Below are 17,731 nucleotides of genomic sequence, written 5' to 3' on the forward strand. Positions count from 1 at the left end.
TGCAACGCGAAAGAATAGGTATCTGTGTTGTCAGCGAAACACTTCTCTCCCCTATTGTACCATTTAACATTGCAACTTTGCAACGTATCGCCAGGATCGGTTGTACATCAGTAGTGGAGGAGTAGCTCTACTGATCAAAGGAAGCATTCAAAACAATTTAAAAGCATTACCAACCCTGCAAGGGAATCGAGGCAGTTGGTATTACCCTTAACCTGGTTAGACAGGGCCACCCCATAACCTTATTGTCGGTCTGTAAACCGCTCAGTCAACCACTCACGTTGTTCGGTCTTGATGCCCTTCTAGTGCATGACTTTTTTTCCGACCATTCTATGCGGGAACTTTAAACATTCTGCGTGGAACAACCGGGTTGCAAACCTGAACGACTACGTCCTTAGACTTACGCTGAGAAACGCGGGTTGAGAATCCTAAGTTTTTAGTTGCTCACACACATGGCGAGGAAGACAGGCACAATGGCAGTGTTAAATAGATATACGCCTTTTAACAGCTACTGAGACGCTCAATGAATTGTCGTCGGATCAATTTCCCGACCTGCCAGAATTAGGCGACGAAAAGAAAGCAATAAAGACATTCTCCCGGGCTTACACGAATTGGAAGAATTTCACCGAAGTGCTGGAGAAGATGCTCCTACCGATTTACGCACCACTCGAAATTTCCGGCTAAACTGAATAGTGCTGTTGTCGAATTCGAATGCGCGATGATAAGCCCACAGCAAAGTAACGACGACATGTGCAGTTGTGTAACCCCTCTAAACGCCTTTCTGAGGAACTTAAGGGATCAATATGCGAGCATCGGCGAATCATCCGAGTAGTCACGGCTTTCCAACAAGAAGAAGACAATATAGTGCGAAACCACCTTCACCGGAACATCAGGTTAAAGCTGATGGTGCAAGTAAACTGCCAATGAGATAGCAAATTAAAGGAAGTATCGGAAGCCGGTGAAATCGGTCAAGCCTCTTTTTGGAAATTAGTGAGGCGAGTTAGAAATCGCGATCATTCGACTCGGCCACCACTTCGTAACGGTGATACCGTAGCCGAAAGCGATAAAAATAAAGCAAAACTTTTTGCTGATCATCTAGCTGCCAAGTGTTCGCCGTCTACCCTCTCAAATGTCGACAACGCTCCTCCCGTGCCTAATATTATCTCTTTTGATACAACTGTTTTTCTGGAGCTGTCTACCACAGATGAGATCAAATTGAAGTTACTACCGAAACGAAAGACACCCAACCCTGACGGCATCACTAACCTGATGTAAAACTGCGGCCAGAGGCCCCTATGGATCATCTATGCAGCCTCGTCAACTCAGTGTTGACCTTTGGCTATTTTCCCGGGTGTTGGAAAATGCCGGTGGTGGTGAGGCCGCCTAAAACTTCGCAACTGGCGTCAGAGTCTCACAACTTTCGATCCATCAGCCTTTTTTGGGCAGTTGGTAAAATAGCTGAAGCAGCGATTCTTAACCGTTTGAAAGCGGAAGTGGGCGCTCGTGGAACTTCACCAGAATTTCATTGTTGGATTTCACAAGGGACACTCAACGACCGGCTAATTTCTTCCCTTAATTGAGTGGACTACCCAGAGCCTTTGATTTTAAAAAAGTCACTGGCGCTGTCTTTCTCGATGCTGAGAAGGCTTTTGACCGAGTATGGCATGGTGTCCTGTTATGCAAGCTACATGCTTTGGCCATAGCGCGCGGCCTTCAAGAAGTACTCAAGTCGTACCTAACCGAAGGGTCTTCAACGTGCGAGTAGGGGCTGCACTGCAGTCGCCTCGCTATCTTGCAACGGGAGTCCCGCAAAGCTCTCTTCTATTACCGCTGCTTTTCGCGCTCTATACGAGAGGCGTTTCTTTACAGTTCACCCTCTACACCAGACGCTATTTACACCGATGATACGAGGATTTATTCCTCTCTATTTCAGCCGTTTTACTAGGTCAGCACTTAAAATTTTTTTCCCGATGCGCTTGCAAGCTGGTGTCATCAATGGGACCTCTCCATTAACGCTGCAAAGAGCGAGGCGCTTTTTATAACAAAGAAACGCCATACGTCGCTGACTCCGTTAACTTTTAGCGGCATTAAAATTTCGTGGCGCCTTCAGGAAATTATCAGGTTATTATAGATCATAAGTTATAGTAGCGGCCACACGTAAATTACGTAGCGGCGAAGGTCAAGGCAGTGACCCCCATGCTAAATCTTTTATGCAACATAAGTAAACTTTCGTTGCGCAATAAGCGAAGGCTTATGCGCTGTGCATTTAGCCGATTATGATATATGCATCTCCAGCTGGGCCTTCGACTTATCGGCAATAACGTTCTCGCTTCAAGTGCGAAAAAACGATCTGTTGCTCTTTATAACAAACGTGTCGTGGCTTGTGCGCCACGAACTACAGCTTGAGCTGCTGTTCACAATCTTTAAAAGTGATGCCGTCACCCTCTACAGACGGATAGTTGGACACACTATTCGCCTTTTAGCGGAAGAACTTACTACATGTTGTGGGATGGCGCACAATATCACCTTCCGCGCGAGGTACTATTAGCAGGACGATTAAAAGTTAAGTCGCTGAACAAAAGTTTTTCTATGTGCTATTAGAGGATCAAGTAAGTTTTAAATAAAGTCTAAAAAAAAGGCTAAGAAAATGTTAAGGGTTAAATACTGTCACGATAGATAACCATTTACTTTATCCCTAAAGCCCTGTGCCAGCCGTTAGCAGATCGAATTCTTATTACCCTCATATTGAACCGCATACATACTGGTACATCGGGCTGTTTCTTATTTTTATTGAATTTTACACAATGTCCAAACCTTCTTACATTAAAACTTTTAAAGGTGGATTTTCCTTTGAAAATTGTGCAAGGTTTCCTAGTGCCTTTTTCAACTTCAGCTTTTTACTAATTTAAAAATTTATATAAAGAAATCAACTTCTATATTCTAAAGGCTTTGAGGCACCTCCCGCCAGGAAGACTGGTACCACTATATGTGGATTGATTTTTAAGGTATTGATTTGGGCATTTTTAAGTTATTCATATTTCTTTTCTGTATTTTAATTAAATTAATATGTTCTACTGGTACGTTTTACTTAACAAATTAAAAACTATTTGTTCACCATTTTTTACATACCTTAAACCTCTTTTTTAACTAAAGTTCACTGTAAATTATAAACTTATAAGTAGTATTTTCGACTTTTTTTTAAATCTATATTATGTTTACCAGTTTACTTGCATTTTAATAGTAATGTTAAATAAACTTTCCAGGTTAAGAGTAGATATCTTTGTAGTTTCTGCTTTTATAATTACCAACAACTTAGTCATTTGTATAATTTAGGAAGGGGTAGTACTTGGAGCTGATACACGGGCAACCGACGATACCACTGTTGCTGACAAAAATTGCGAGAAAATACATTATCTTGCTCCTAACATTTACTGCTGCGGGGCGGGAACTGCGGCAGACACTGAGGTTTGTATTTTTTTGCACCTAATCTTTTTTTCATAATTATTATTATTATTATGAAAGAATGTAACTTTAACGGTTTCTGCACAACTAAACTTGCACCGGTTATCCTCTAATCGTGAATCCAGAGGCGTTACCGCTTGTCGCCTATTAAAGCAGATGCTCTTTCGGTTAACTTTTTTTTCTTGCACTCCATTACTTTGCGGAATTTATTATTATTATTTTTTGCCTCGCAGTTATCAAGGCTATCTTAGCGCTGCTCTTGTCTTGGGGGGCGTGGACTTGAATGGCCCTTTTATTTACAGCATTTACCCACACGGAAGCTCTGACAAGCTTCCCTACGCAACGATGGTTATTATGTGTTTTTTATGTATGTCATAAGCCGTAGAACTTTTTTTCTATCGCTTATCAGCTTTTTTTATGTGAACATATCAATTTTTACTAAAAAGGCGATCTTATTAAACAGGGCTCCGGATCGTTGGCGGCCATGGCGGTTTTCGAGTCCGGATATAGGCCAAATTTGGAGGTTTTTTATATATTTCATATATTTTTCCTGCGACTTAAGGTTAGTGCATGATTTCACTTTGTTTCAAGCTCGAAGAGGCAAAGGCCCTCGTCTCAACTGCCATCAAAAGCGGAATTTTTAATGATTTGGGTTCGGGCAGTAACGTTGATCTCTGCGTTATCACTCGAGACGGCGTGAGCTACCTGAGAAACGTCGAAAAACCCGTTTGTAAACCTCCTAGGGGCAAGTCCTACCGTTATCCACTCGGCATCACGCGTATGTTTTGCTATTTATGTTTCTGTTGAACACCAGGCTCATATTCTAAACTTTTACGTAATTTTAAGCCGTTCTTTCCTCATGTGTCCTGCAACTGAGTGACGTTGATATTGAAACAGAAGTTACCTCAATGGAAATAGATTAGAATTTAATTTCGGTTTGAGCTAAAGGCCGGAATTTATATAAAAACTAATATTCCCCCTTTTTATTCATTTATTTATCCTATGAAGTTACAAAAGTTTCCTGAGCTGTTGCCCGCTATGCCAAAGCGGGCCGCTACCACAAAGATATTATGATTTCATGAACTGAAAGTATTTCGAAGTAATAGTTTTATTTTTATTGAAAGGCTATCGTCGTGAACCCAAACTACCGAGTCAAGCCGGAATTTCATGATCCACAATACTTTTCTTTTAAGCTATTTCCAGTCAGGCACGCTGTTACTCTGCATCGCGCTTTCCTTTTCTCTGTTCAATAAGAAGCGCTCTCCTACGAGTTGTTGCTTCTGCGCAGCGAGCTCAAAAAACGTGGTAACATCAATACAAGGAAAGAAAAATGCTAAGCAACTTTACTTTAACAAGTTCTCCCTCCATTACAGACTCCAGCTTGTCTATAAGGCTCAGCTTTAGAATCAATTTCTTCAGTTGCACGTGTACGAGTTGAGTTATAGCCCGTTGCAAACTTTCGTATTCTCTTTCTTCGATCATCTAAAAAGCAAAGTGGTTCAAAAAAAAAAGAAAGGAAGGAGTAGATGATTTCAGCAACCTGCGCTTTAACGGCCACTGCGCCAAGACAGGAGGCAGCCAAGCGTTCGTACGACCGTTTTTTCTCGTCCAGTCCCGCGGATCCTGCTGCTATTAAAAATGATTCTACTGAATTTGTTGGGTAGTCACGAAAGAAACATGCCCTCTGTAGTGGCGCAACTTGCACTCTCCTGAAGTGAGGCCTCGTCCCCTTTCTTTTCGCTATAGAGTTCAAGAGTTTCTTTTATGGCAGCCTCAACGATGGCAGGATCCGCCTAAAGGCAGCAACTAACTCTAAGCAAATAACTTTTTTCCTCCGAGCCCCTTTTTTTTTTACCAGCGATGCTAATTGAGAGATTATGGAAGATATGGCGTTGTCACCCTGCCAAGCTTTCGGGAAATAAGTCAGAAAGCCTGCACCAAAAAAGGCATCACGTCTGCGTGTTGTAGTTGCACTACGTTATTAACATCACCGTTTCTCTGCTTTTCCTCTTCGAAGCTCTCTTGTATTGGTAGACGAATAAAATAAGAAATGCACTCGTCCCGGTTGCGAGTGTCCACGTGGTCGGCCACTTTGTTCCAGTCGTCTCCGAACATTTCGATGCCCTCGCAATTGTTTTTGTCAAAAACAAGGCATAGCGCTTCAGAATGAGTGGCTTACTTCTAACAGTCTTAGGACTTCGCTGTCGCTCCAGTCAGAGGCTCTTTCCTCGAGGGCCAGAGGCCGGAAGTCCTGATTGGCGAAGTCGCCTACAGGAGGAGAAAAGGCGTTCTCATCGCTCGGCTGGTGCTTTTAATAAAGGGCTAATGCCTGATTCATGACAAGTCCGGCAAACATCTACAGCTAAATTTTGACTTCGAAACATTTCCCTTACAGAGAAACTTCTCTCACAAAATTTACACTAAATTAAGTTATTACAGTATATAAAATATAAATCTAAATAAACAGACTCCAAAACTTACCCGTAAGATAGTCTCCGTATTGTATATATCAAGTCGAGCGCGCAATAAATCCTTAATGAACTTTGGTTTAGCCCTAGAGGCCACCTTTTCCTGCCTATAGCTTATCTATGGGCGCTTCGATGTTAATGACGAAATAATCATTGAATAAATTACACACGTCGTCTACAGCAGGCCCCGTTAATTTGTTGAGGCCCCTCGGTGTGTCGGCACTAACAGCAAAGTGGGAGGTGCAGGGGGGGCCCACCACGGCAGGCCGGGAATCCTCACTTACGCGGTTGTTGATAATCTCCCACCTCTCCAGAAAGCTGTGAACCCTTAATAGACAAAAAGATCAGCTACGTGTAGAGCGTTTCTATAAGGAAATATTACCTCAATATTGAACATACATCGCCTGCGAGACAACGTCTGCAAGAGGTGGGCGTCAAGTAGTTTTGTGGACTGAGGCGGTAGGCATTGATAATAAAGTTGCGATAGGTCTGATAACTTTATTAAAAAATCATAATTATATAGTAAATTATAACTAAACAATAAGAAATAAAAATAAAGTTGAGGATAAAAAGCTTATACAGAATTTAAATACATTTCGGGAGTTTTTGACTCGGAAAGGCCGTTGAAAAATTCGGGTAGAGACTCCATTTCAATGTTATGAATTTTAGTAGGGTCAAACCAAGCGCAAGAACTAGGCAGATCAAGTAGCTGTTTAACAAAATTAAAATTTTAAACTAAACCTCAAGGAAATCTATTGTAATAAAAAACCTCTGTAAGTAAACTGTTATTAACTAGGCTTTCAGTTTCCCCTTGCATATTTGCTACAGATATATGTTTATCTCAATTTCCTATATAATTTAAAGTACCAAATTAAGCCTTGTATAATATTTTTTTTAAAAAATAATTGAAAACTTTGTCTTATAGGTTTCTTACTGTTTAAAAGGTCTGAGCATGAAGGCATGCCTAAGAGATCAGTTAAATCTAATTTTATATTAAATTTAGATTCACTTTAAGTAGTAACTAAATTTCACTTAAAAAACCGAAGACTAACTTCTTTTTTGGATAAAATAATATACAGACTACAGCCGTAATATCCTAAAAACCTGAATAAAGCATAGCAAGAGAGTTGATGGACGAAGACCTCGTAGAGGATTAAGGAAACTGGGAATTGAAAAAAAGTCTGCTAAACGTGCTATTTATGTGGTATTTTCTATAGAACAGGCAGTGTAATTTTTATGTTTTTATAAGGAAAAAATCTTTAATTGTAGGTAACAAGAAATTTACAAAAATACTAATTTATCTGTAACAAATACTAAATTTTTTGGCCTTGAATTTAGTAAACGTCTCAGTCACCTATATCATCAGATTTCTACTGGTCCCTATTTTATATTATTAGTAGGTAACTATTTCTACAGATTCATATATAGTACCACTATTTCAGATTCTCGTCTCAATTAGCATAATAGTGGTTAGTAGTGGAGAGTTAATAATTTTCATACGGACTAAAAATAAAGTTACGCTAATCACAAGCCAGTAACCCAGGACGAGTTAAAGCTTATCCTATACAATTCGCTGATGCACTCGCACCTTAACCGTTTTTCCAATTTAGGTTTATTTATTTCATTTAATGGTTTTTCCTAATGCCCTTTCAAATAATAATTTTGAAATTTGAGCTTTCAAACAGGTTAGTAAGGTAAAGATAGAGTAGCAAGATATTATCATTCCACACAATACTCTCCACTTATAACCCCTTTATTTCCTGTATGTTTTAAATAAGAAACTCAATATTTTAATTGAAAAACATTAATTTGACCTTTAAGATTTATAAGTTAAATTTTTTCATTATAAAAATAACGTATCTTTTAAAGGTGCAAAAAGCATTTAAATTAAATTAAAAACATTATTAGTTAATATTTTATGTAGATTTTACTCTATTGTAAACAAGCCTCTTAGAGAGAAAGTTTAAAATACTCTGTTAATTACTTTGTATGACGTCCCTTTTTCTTTCAAAACTTTGCTTATGTTATGTCTTATATTTTGTTATTATTTAGAATGGGCGGTATAAAATTAATTTTAAGAACATAGTTTCTTCACAGGCTCGTGTTATATACAATACGTATGAAGTATAAACAGTATGTAAATTGTAACTTTTAAAATGAAAACTTTGCCCTAAAATGGATTTGAATAAGTAAACTTATTAAAAGTAATCTTGGTTCAATAAATTATTTTTTCACTTACGCATCTTAAATAGTAAAGTAAAAATGGTAGTATACCACTTTCTAACAGTTTGTAACCGAAAAGTATTGCTCTGCGCAGGTTATTTTCATCTTTTATAGCTTTATGAAGAACCATAATTCTTGAGCCAACGGATTTAAATAACATCGTTACTTATAATTATTTTAAAATAATAAATGTGTGTAAAGTCTTTTTAAAGAACACCAGCCTAAATATATATATTATACCCATGAAATTCCCTTGAACTCACCCGCAAATATTTTTTAAATTTTTTAATTTGAGTCCGCAACTTCAAAAAATTAATATTACGCTTCTATTACCTAATCTTTACCCTTAAACGAAAGAAATAGACATTTGTTATTTAAAAGAAGAAATAGTGGAAATTTTAACTCTTTTTCCATATACGATTGGAGTTTATTTTGTGTCTTAAGGAAGTGTGCCGCACTGGAGAAGTTAAGCCATCCACGTGTTATTTTCTTCTTTAGCCTCGTAAGATTTACTAAAACGGAAAAACCTCGGTATAAAGTAAATTGCAGGCCCACATTGCGTCTTTTAAAAATTTTTATAGACCCCCCTGTAACTTTATTTATAAAGGTAATAAGAGAAATTATATTAGACACTTAAAGGGAACTTAACTTCGAATATAACGTATGAAACCTAACCAGCGGTAAAGGTTTCAGTATATAAATTAGCATAAGCTAAGGATAAGAAGCATAAAAAATCAACTTAACAAAAAGGCTAAATTTTTAATTTATTAAAACCTAGGTCGATCAAAATAATCAGGAAGTTCCTTCTTATATCTAGAAGGTTTTGGCTTTTTGGCTTCTTTTAACTTGTGTCGAATAAGATTTCCAATGTACTTCTTTTGACCACGGGTCAGTGGCTTCTCTTTTTCATGCTGGCCATACTTAGAAACGTGATCGGCCCATAACTTATTAAAAGTAGTTAAAACTTTGTTAAAACGTTCATCGGGGAGCTCGGAGGAGAGCTCATTAGTATCTCTATAATTTTTGTACTCATTAAAAAGGTTAACTGCGTCGTCCCAACTCTCATTTCTTATCAAAGAAGTAATAGCCTCTTGATAAAAACTAGTATTTTTAATAAGTTTCTGGTTTTTAGAAACGTCAAAACAATAATCCATAATCTGTTTAACGTCGCAAACTTTAAATATAATGCTATAAGTTTCGATATCAACTTCAAGCGTATCTCTCATTGCCTCAAATAAGTTAACAACAGCCTTCTTTGAAAATTTTGGATTACTATCCTCAAGTAAGCAGTGATCCACAAAAGCCGATAAGAGGGCATTATGAACCTGAATAGGCCTTTGAACTTTTAGTTCTTCAAGCAATGAAAATAAAGTTTCGGCTTGTTTCAGTCTACCCATCTTACCCAAAGTTTTAATTGCCGCTGAATAAGGAATGTACAATAACCTAGCTTTCTCTTCATAGTTTGCATCTCGAGAACAACCGCTTTCTTGGGATTTTGATAAAAGTTCTTCGCCGAGCCTACCTGCTTGAAGTCTAATCGTATTTGTCTCGGACGACAAAAACTCCAAACACTTTTCTAAACGACCCAGTTCTCCCTTAACCGTATCAAAAGCAAGCGAAAGTAGTTCATAAAAGGAGCTGACAACGAAACCAGTATTGAGTTCTGCATAATTCATTGTTTCTAAAAATAAACTCCAACTCTTATCCAGGTCGCCAACTTGGTTATATTTTTTAATTATAAGGCTGTACAACTTAACTATATCCATGTTAGCATTAGTACGATCGTTTTTAGCATAATTAAAAACAACTTCCGCCTTGTCAAGATCTGTACCGCAAGCGTCTAAAGATAAGCAATACGTCAACGTGGACAAGCTATTATAGTTTCCGATCTTTGTAATAAATTCAAATAACCAAAGTACAGCTTTGGGTTCTTTGTAACGATATGTTTTAAATATTTCGTTGTAGTCTTCAAGTGACTTAACATGTCCATGTAGAGCTGCACGTAAATGCCTTTTCATTTCAGGGTCAGTGGCCTCTGGAGGAACAGGAAAAACATTTTTTTGTTCTATAAGCCTGTTTCTAACCTCCTTCATCTAAATTTTAAAGAATAAATATCAATTAAATAGAGATTAAGAGGACAATCAGAAATAAACATTACGAGAATAAGTTATTTATATACTTAATAAGTTATAATAAAATTGTAGATATATATATATAATTCCTTTTCATTAAGTGCAGCAAGATATTCTGGTTCTGGAGGTGAAATTGGAAAGCGTTTCCTAACTCCCTTGAAAATGGGGGGCATAAGCCAGACCTTTAAGCCTCTATATAAAGAATTCGTTCTAGGAACATTATTAAAAACAATTAATAATATTTTATTAAACAGCATTTGTACTCTAACGCAATTATTATCACGTTATACTTCAATATCAGCAGCCATAGCCATGATGGTTCAAACAAGAAGTCTCACGATATTCCGTAGACAAGAATGGACCACCGAGTTCACATGGGCCTTGCCCTAATAGTAACTTCCTCTACCCTGCAATATTTCTTTACTCTAGTTTTTGTTACTTTCTTTGTATAATTTGAAAACTATTTATATGAAAAATGGCTAGAAATCAGGAAAAGGCCATGTAAGATAGATTGAATAACTTCTGTTTTATTCAATTAAAGATTTTTTTTTTTATTTGCATTTCTTTAGGTCAATGCTGTCGCGTTGGCGTGCAGCCCGTGAAGCCGAATTTAGGGGTTCTTTACCTACTAAAAGGCCTTGTTCAGCTAATGATATTAATGATCTCAACGAATGTGAAAGATGGAGGAACGAGTTAGTTAAAGAAATAACTAAAAAAATTTCTCATATACAAAATGGTAGTCCTTACCCTTTTTTTTATCGCTAGCTATATTATTTTTAAATAATTACAATTTGCTAAAGCATCGCTGGGTGAATTTAAAATTAGGGACTTAAATGATGAGATTAATAAACTTATCCGGGAAAAAAGACACTGGGAATATAGGATAAGAGAACTAGGCGGACCTGATTACTTTGTAAGCCTTATTCTATAGTTGGTTCTGTTGTAAAGTTTTTATAGATTTTATTTATATTCTATAGAAAATAGGAAGTAAAGTACTTGATCGAGAAGGAAAAGAAGTAGCTGGACAAAAGGGTTACAGGTTTGTTTCTTTGTTAAAAGTATAAATTTTTCTAGTGAATGTAATTTTTTATATATTGTACCATTGATGTACGATTTACAGATATTTTGGGGCGGCCAGAGATTTGCCTGGCGTCAGAGAGCTATTTGAGCCTGAGCAACCGAAAGTTTATAGACGAACACGAGCACAAATGATGAAGCTCGTGAACGCGGATTATTATGGCTACAGAGACGAGGAAGACGGCGTGATACTTGAGTTGGAGAAAAAAGCAGAAGAGGAAGGTATAAGTGTTTGCAGGGTTTTTTTAAGATAACGCGATTTATCATCGCTCAGCGATCCAGCGAGCAGTTAAGGAATGGGAGGAAGAAATTTCACACGGCTTTATTGGTGAAGACAGTGAAGCAAGTGGCCTACACAGCGACACCGAGCCGCTTGTGAGGAGCGAAATGATCCCGTAAGATTTTATTTTTGAGAGGAATGAAGCAAGCTCTCATTTTTCTATTTATTAGAGTTGATGAAGAAAACCGTCTTTCGGAGCACAACGAGTTTGTCGGGTTTGTGTCTGTCCCTTCTCAAGACGAAATCGAAAAATATTTGGTTGAGCATCAGAAAAAAGTAAGTTACGTTGAGTTATCCTTGAAGGTTTTTATAAATTCTATTATTATTACCGCAGATGTTGCTTAAACGATATGTTAATGAGGAGCCTTACGACTTTGAAATGGATGCCAGTAGTATTAGCAATAATAATAATACTTAAGATTTGGGGTTTAGTTGAAAATTTTATTTCGATAATTACGGGTGAGTTATAATAAAAAACGGCATTATCTCTTAATTGAGGATTTTCTAAGAAGCCCATTCATTTAATACACGCTCCAGATGACTCTCGCCCGCTCTTATACTACTGATACTGTGCGTCAAGTATTGGACGTAGCGCAGAATCAAGTCTTTTGTCTGGAAGGAATTCTGATTTGGAGATGTCTTACAGGAAATAAGCTGTGGTGCCCGTACCATGTATCTCTCCGGGCACGCTCGTTTGTCCTTGATCTGCCCATGCACTCTTTGCAGCTGGCCGGAGATGGCGGTCAGCTCGCGGGGGCAGAAATTTTCCGGAAGTATTACCCTCGTCACAAGAAAAACTGGTATCGAAGGGGAGCAGAAAAGTACACGTTCACTCTTTTTAGAACTTTACGGGTTCAAGAGTACTTTTGCAGTAGAGCTCCGTGTACGAAGTGGTTGTTTCTGCGTTGAGACTCTGCAAAAGTTTTTCGACATCCATGCCTGTGAGATTCTTGTAGTTGTTCTTTTAGAGATAATAGTCACATAAAAAAAAAAGGAGAAGCGTAGTCCATATAGCAGCGGCCTTTACCGAAACTTCGAGAGCTTTCGATGCAGTAAAATAGTAAAGACTCATAACTGCTCGGTTACTCCTGCGTCGGTTTTATTAATAAGCTCAATAAAGTTAAAAGTAAATAATAATAAATAGATAATTAAAGTTATAAAATAATTAAAAAAAAGTAATAAATAATGTTATAATAAATCTTAAAATAACAAAATAATATAATAATAAAATAAGAAATAGTGAAGTTAATAAAAAATTCGAAATAAAAAAATAATAAATATTTATAAATAGTACAAGTAGATAATAATTTTTTAATAAAACAATGAAAAAGGAATTGACAATAAAAAGTTTATATAAATATTTATAGAATAATATTTAAAAGGCCACGAAACCTTGCTAGACGGCTGACGGGCGATAGGAAGTCGGTAAGGTAAAGCCAATTCCCGACGTACGCGATTTTTTTTTTTAAGACTGAACAAATCTATGTAGAAGCGGGTTTACAAAATTTTTGGGTATGTCGTCGAACCGAGAGCTACCTGCACCCACGTGGCACTTTCTATATGGGAAACCAGCGCCATAACACAGTCCTGGAATTCGACCTTTAGGCACGGAAGGCGGTAGTCAAGGCTGGCCCATAATAGCCGGGGCAGCGCTGCTGCCACGTACTCCGTGCAGAGCCTGACTTTTAATGCACCAATAAGTTGGAAGGATAAAGGAAACGATCGTACCAGTCTCCAGGCACCAGCGAGTGTAGTTTTAAAAAATACTTGAGAGATCTTACAAACGGGTTGTGCTCAGTATATATCGCTGCAGCCAAAAAAGTCGAGAAGAATAAAATAAATTAGAGAGGTTTACTTCGAATTAGTACGTTTGGGAGAAACTTTGGTGTCTGCCAGAGATGGGGCGTTACCGTCTAAGGTAAGAAGTAGTTATGATGGTGGTACAGATATAAGTATTGCCAGGACCCCAATCGAGCCCCAATTTAAATAAAAGATCTTTTAATTTCTCGGTTGACAGAGCGACAGAAGAATTTGGTTTAGCCTTTATAAAATTTCTTTGAAAGAAGCTGTGAGTAGAGAAAAAAACTAAATTAAAAAACCTTTTTAGAAAGATTTTTCAAAGTAGATTCAAAGAGAATAAAAGTTTCTGGCGTGCAATGCCAACAGGCTTTTTTAAGAGGTAGAGGATATAAGCAAATTTCAATGTTCTAAAATAATATAAAAACCCCACGAAAGAAGCCACTGCCAAAAGTCGCAGGCAAGGTCTTCTTGCTCTCTAATAAGATGCAAAATGGTGCCAGATTCAAGTAAAGCAATCACAGAAGAATTTTCTATATAAGTAGTAATAAAAAATTTAAAAAAATAATTGATCTAAAGACGGACCTAAAAGGCAAAGAATTAATCGTTTTACCAGAAAATAGATCCCTCGAAAATAACTTTTCAATTTTTGGTCGCTGCTGAGAAAGATTGGTTTCTTTGCAATTGAAAATAGTGCAAAAGTGGGCCAAGGACTTGAACATAGCGAAGGAGAGGTATTAGTAGGTAAATAACTCTAAAAAAATAATAATACAAAGATGGAGAATTCTGGGGGTGTCTCGCCATCACTGCTTTCCTCTTCTGAATCGGAAAGATTTAAAGGATGCGCGTCAATACCTCCATTATCAAAAAAAATCTAAGGTTTCCAATATTTTTTGATTGAAGCTCTTTCACAAGCATTATATGGCTTACTCGCATCTCCTTGCTTTTGTTGCACAACTCTATGCTTTTATTTATGTTATGATAATCTTTTTCGTACTTCCTTTTGATGACAGAAGCGGTTGCCAATGCGGCTGAAAGAGTATTCTGGCTTTAATAAAAAACAAATAATAAATTTTTTAATCCACAAAGACAATAAGGTTTACGCTAAAAAACCTTTGATTCAAAATATAAGAAAATTTTGCTTCTTTGAGATCGAGGCTATTAGTCGTTACCCGCTTTCGCAGTCTATTTTTTATATCATAAAATAAGTCTGTTTCTATGATGTCATCTTCTTCCTCAGATGCTTGCATCGTGGCGACCGAAAAAATAAACCTTTCCGTGGTGTACGTGCAATGTAACTATTTTTTTATAATTTACCTTATATAATTTTACTAGTATATGAAGCTAAAAAACAATAAATTGTTCGATGTGGAGGATAGTTACGTTGGTGTTATGGACGAGTATAAAATAGTTTTTAATAAAGTATAAAGAGTTAAAGACAACTGTAGAAATTTGTTTATGACTTACAAATATTAATACTAATAGTGTACAGTTATAAGATTATTCGAACAACTAGCTAAGATCTAAGTAGTAAGTATTTTTTAATAAATATATACATACAACTTAACTAAGACAATATTTAAAAAGCTAAATTGATAAAATTTCTATTGTGTAAAAAAAAGAGTATAGCAATACTTAAGTTGTAATTATTCCAAGAGTGTAAACGATTGAAAAAAGGAAAACTATAGTTTGTGAAACCATAAAAGTTAGTTGACCTCAAGGTTCAAAAAATGTATACTTGAAAACTTTTTGAACGCGAATCTTTTCTTTATCAGCCTTTTTGCTAAGTTAATAAAAATTTACAAAGAAATAATATGGCAAGCCAGGAAGAAAAGAAGTAATCTTTCTTAAGTCAAAATAATGTTTAAAAACTTATTTAATCGATGAAGCTTCAGAAAATATAACATTAAAAAGTTTCTAAGCTGTTTTCCAGGCAGCTCTAGTGGGGGGTTTTGTATGTTTTAAAATGCCTTGGATCTAAGGCAAACGCTAAATATAGCCTAGAAACTATTGGAAAGTAGAACAAAATCTACTAGATCCCAGCGAGGTCCTACAAAATATTTGAGTACGGATTTTTTTTAAGGCACTAGCATACTGCGGTCATTTCTCGTAAGAGACCTTAAGCCGTTAATCTGAATTCCCCTCTTATGCAGGAAATGGGCTACGGGTGCCCACCAGTGTATAGCCTCTTTATAACAGCTTTCTTGACTGTCCCGAAGGACTAAAAAAACGTGATATATTGGGGCCTGACTCTCGCCGTTCTGTCTAGTGTGGTAGAAACCTCTAAAAGCCACCACAAGGAGAGGCAGCCTTAGGCGCAAGACCCGAGGCCGCCTTAATCACCGCCCACACCACTGCTAGCCAGACCTCCCAGATTATGAGCTCCTCTCCTAGAAGGGCCGTAGTAGGTCAGGTGGTTGACAACAAATATATTATATAGCCGCCGTAAAAGGCGACTTGCGTATGAGGTTTAATTGGCAGAGGTACGGCTCTATAGAGCGCAAATAGTAGTAGCGCTAATAGGGTCTTTCGGGTCCCCTGCTGCAAGGAGGCGAGGTGGCGACAGTGCGGTGTTTCACACGGACCAAGCTGTTTAGGTCCGGCATGAGCACATCTTAAAGGTCTAGCGGGTTTGCTAGCGCTAATGGCTTATATAAAACTTAAGGGTCGGGTCGCCCACTTTGTCAGGCGCAGTTGTTGGGCCGTTGAGTGTCCAAACTGAAACTCTTATTACATTATTTTCTTCAGTCACCTAGCCTATTGCCGACAAAAAGGAAATGGTCGGTATTTACGAGGATCAGTTGCCAGTTGCAATGCGTCTTAGGTAACGTCATGACTTCCGCCACTTTCATGGCAAGAGCTAATGTCGAAGGACATCAATTCACGAGGTAACAAGTTTGAACCTTGAGAGCCTTCAGTATTTATTCTAACATCGACTTAGTGATACCGCTGGAACTGGGCGCCTTTCGTCTTGGTAGCGTAGACCGCTCTAGCTACATAACTCCACGTGTCGTCGTTGCGTTGAAGTGAGCTTCTCTCTCGCAAGCACAAAGTACGGCAACAGCGTTGTTCGGTAAAGCGAGAGTTTTCAGTAGTCGAAAAGGCGAGAGTATCTTAAGCATTTTGAGAAATTTGCTTCTATCGTCTAAGACCGAGCTAATGGTTTTGATGCCTTTTTTTCCACCCAATTTGAGCAGGATAATCAAGTGATCCGATGACAGTTCCTCCATTACCTTAATAGCCGTTGAAATTGATGTACCTTTTTAAGGCGGTAATATCTGGCTAAACCATTGTGCTCGATTCCCTCGCCTTGTCTCTAAAGCTGTGGTCCTGTGAGAGTTTTATACCGCATTCTTCACGTAGGTCTCAAAAGGAGCCGTTTTATTTGCGAGCTTGCAATTAAAATAACCGCACAAATTGGCTGAAGAGGCATGGATTAAAAAGCGTCCTTAGCAAACAGGGTGAGAGGTATGCCGGGAGGCTTATAAATTACAGTCACAGTCATTGCTTCTTGTTAGGCCAAGTGGAGGGTAGCACCAACTGCTTTAACGCCCTACAGGGCCGTCAGTGCTATCATAAAGTTGGGTGCCTCATTTAACCGGGAGAGCGACGCCCCCGCCACTAGTATAAAGAAAGTCCTGGTAATCCTTCGCCAAGTTAAATGGAGTGATTAGGGAGCGCAGCGTTTACCATTTGCTTGTTCTTTTGTGTTGCATTACCTCTTAACCTCATGTTTTTTATACTAAACTATCTCTGCATCATGTGGAAACACTTCTTAGTAACTAAAACCTATACAAAACGAAATTTAAGCCCTTTGTTTTTTACTATGGCGGGGAGATTCGTCGAAAGAGTATCTAACAGTTACCGCAATGTCGATTACGACCTTATTTTTGCATCTCTTACTATCGCTGAGTAACTGACTTGTCATTACAGGTGATATTTGTAGTGACAACGCTCTCAGGCTAAAAGTTTAAATTTAAAATGGGTATCGGTAATAGACTAAAAGTTACCAAAATTTTGAAATAATATGTAATTAAGAATCCACCGACACAAACCAAAAATTAAGTTAACCCTAATTATTTGTTTCATTCTTTCATTCTGTTAATCGGTGTCGTGGTCAAAGGCTTTTACGGAGTGCCGCAGTAGCACCCATGTTGGCCTCGCCACAATATTAGTAGGCGTTTCTCGAGCTTTCTATCTACCGGTAAGAGTACATATCCCGATATATGTTCATTCACTTGTGGAACTTTTACTCTATCCTTGTTTAATCTACTTAATTTTACTTTATTTTTTAC

At 37.7% G+C, this 17,731-nt stretch overlaps 4 protein-coding genes across 4 annotated transcripts; 2 read left to right on the forward strand and 2 right to left on the reverse strand.

The window, feature by feature from the left end:
- The first annotated feature begins 2,781 nt into the window (after window positions 1-2,781).
- On the forward strand, window positions 2,782-4,382 carry LOC135144495 (proteasome subunit beta type-7-like). The gene is made up of 8 exons (XM_064076527.1): window positions 2,782-2,863; window positions 2,921-3,002; window positions 3,331-3,462; window positions 3,520-3,626; window positions 3,693-3,807; window positions 3,923-3,982; window positions 4,051-4,237; window positions 4,306-4,382. Exons 1-8 carry the CDS (start codon window positions 2,802-2,804, stop codon window positions 4,380-4,382), a joined length of 822 nt encoding a protein of 273 aa, XP_063932597.1. The 5' UTR covers window positions 2,782-2,801.
- A 205-nt stretch (window positions 4,383-4,587) lies between these two features.
- LOC135144491 (uncharacterized) lies at window positions 4,588-7,043 on the reverse strand. Its single transcript, XM_064076521.1, has 15 exons — window positions 7,032-7,043; window positions 6,862-6,909; window positions 6,697-6,776; window positions 6,521-6,636; window positions 6,310-6,423; window positions 6,098-6,254; window positions 5,941-6,045; window positions 5,789-5,879; window positions 5,639-5,727; window positions 5,451-5,583; window positions 5,315-5,391; window positions 5,141-5,252; window positions 5,000-5,085; window positions 4,807-4,941; window positions 4,588-4,751 (listed from the first exon to the last, which is right to left on the reverse strand). The coding sequence occupies exons 3-15, from the start codon at window positions 6,742-6,744 to the stop codon at window positions 4,653-4,655; spliced, it is 1,362 nt and encodes a 453-aa protein (XP_063932591.1). The 5' UTR covers window positions 6,745-6,776; window positions 6,862-6,909; window positions 7,032-7,043; the 3' UTR covers window positions 4,588-4,652.
- A 3,687-nt stretch (window positions 7,044-10,730) lies between these two features.
- On the forward strand, window positions 10,731-12,057 carry LOC135144496 (pre-mRNA-splicing factor ISY1 homolog). Its single transcript, XM_064076528.1, has 8 exons — window positions 10,731-10,783; window positions 10,852-11,018; window positions 11,083-11,195; window positions 11,260-11,321; window positions 11,403-11,581; window positions 11,634-11,754; window positions 11,810-11,915; window positions 11,974-12,057. Exons 1-8 carry the CDS (start codon window positions 10,758-10,760, stop codon window positions 12,055-12,057), a joined length of 858 nt encoding a protein of 285 aa, XP_063932598.1. The 5' UTR covers window positions 10,731-10,757.
- An 86-nt stretch (window positions 12,058-12,143) lies between these two features.
- Window positions 12,144-14,686, reverse strand: LOC135144497 (uncharacterized). Its single transcript, XM_064076529.1, has 15 exons — window positions 14,550-14,686; window positions 14,367-14,484; window positions 14,209-14,310; window positions 14,050-14,149; window positions 13,865-13,969; window positions 13,739-13,806; window positions 13,605-13,680; window positions 13,508-13,552; window positions 13,368-13,446; window positions 13,176-13,317; window positions 13,032-13,120; window positions 12,667-12,727; window positions 12,504-12,600; window positions 12,309-12,436; window positions 12,144-12,251 (listed from the first exon to the last, which is right to left on the reverse strand). The coding sequence occupies exons 1-15, from the start codon at window positions 14,684-14,686 to the stop codon at window positions 12,144-12,146; spliced, it is 1,455 nt and encodes a 484-aa protein (XP_063932599.1).
- Window positions 14,687-17,731: the final 3,045 nt, after the last annotated feature.

The sequence above is a fragment of the Zophobas morio genome, unplaced genomic scaffold (genome assembly GCF_036711695.1).
Source record: "Zophobas morio isolate AGI-343-1 ecotype UQ-CSIRO unplaced genomic scaffold, CSIRO_AGI_Zmor_V1 ptg000105l, whole genome shotgun sequence".
Lineage (NCBI taxonomy): Eukaryota > Metazoa > Arthropoda > Insecta > Coleoptera > Tenebrionidae > Zophobas > Zophobas morio.

Coding starts and splice junctions, on each gene's coding strand:
- LOC135144495 (XM_064076527.1), top strand. CDS start 2,802: ATGTCCAAACCTTCTTACATTAAAACTTTTAAAGGTGGATTTTCCTTT. Junction 2,864..2,920: donor TCCTTTGAAAATTGTGCAAG/GTTTCCTAGTGC, acceptor ATTTATATAAAG/AAATCAACTTCTATATTCTA. Junction 4,238..4,305: donor TTATCCACTCGGCATCACGC/GTATGTTTTGCT, acceptor CGTAATTTTAAG/CCGTTCTTTCCTCATGTGTC.
- LOC135144491 (XM_064076521.1), bottom strand. CDS start 6,744: ATGCAAGGGGAAACTGAAAGCCTAGTTAATAACAGTTTACTTACAGAG. Junction 5,584..5,638: donor AAGTCCTAAGACTGTTAGAA/GTAAGCCACTCA, acceptor AACAATTGCGAG/GGCATCGAAATGTTCGGAGA. Junction 5,086..5,140: donor AAGTTGCGCCACTACAGAGG/GCATGTTTCTTT, acceptor TTTTAATAGCAG/CAGGATCCGCGGGACTGGAC.
- LOC135144496 (XM_064076528.1), top strand. CDS start 10,758: ATGGCTAGAAATCAGGAAAAGGCCAT. Junction 11,196..11,259: donor TAGGCGGACCTGATTACTTT/GTAAGCCTTATT, acceptor TATATTCTATAG/AAAATAGGAAGTAAAGTACT. Junction 11,582..11,633: donor GAAAAAAGCAGAAGAGGAAG/GTATAAGTGTTT, acceptor ATCATCGCTCAG/CGATCCAGCGAGCAGTTAAG.
- LOC135144497 (XM_064076529.1), bottom strand. CDS start 14,686: ATGCAAGCATCTGAGGAAGAAGATGACATCATAGAAACAGACTTATTT. Junction 13,681..13,738: donor TGAAAAATCTTTCTAAAAAG/GTTTTTTAATTT, acceptor AATTTTATAAAG/GCTAAACCAAATTCTTCTGT. Junction 12,437..12,503: donor CACGGAGCTCTACTGCAAAA/GTACTCTTGAAC, acceptor CTTCGATACCAG/TTTTTCTTGTGACGAGGGTA.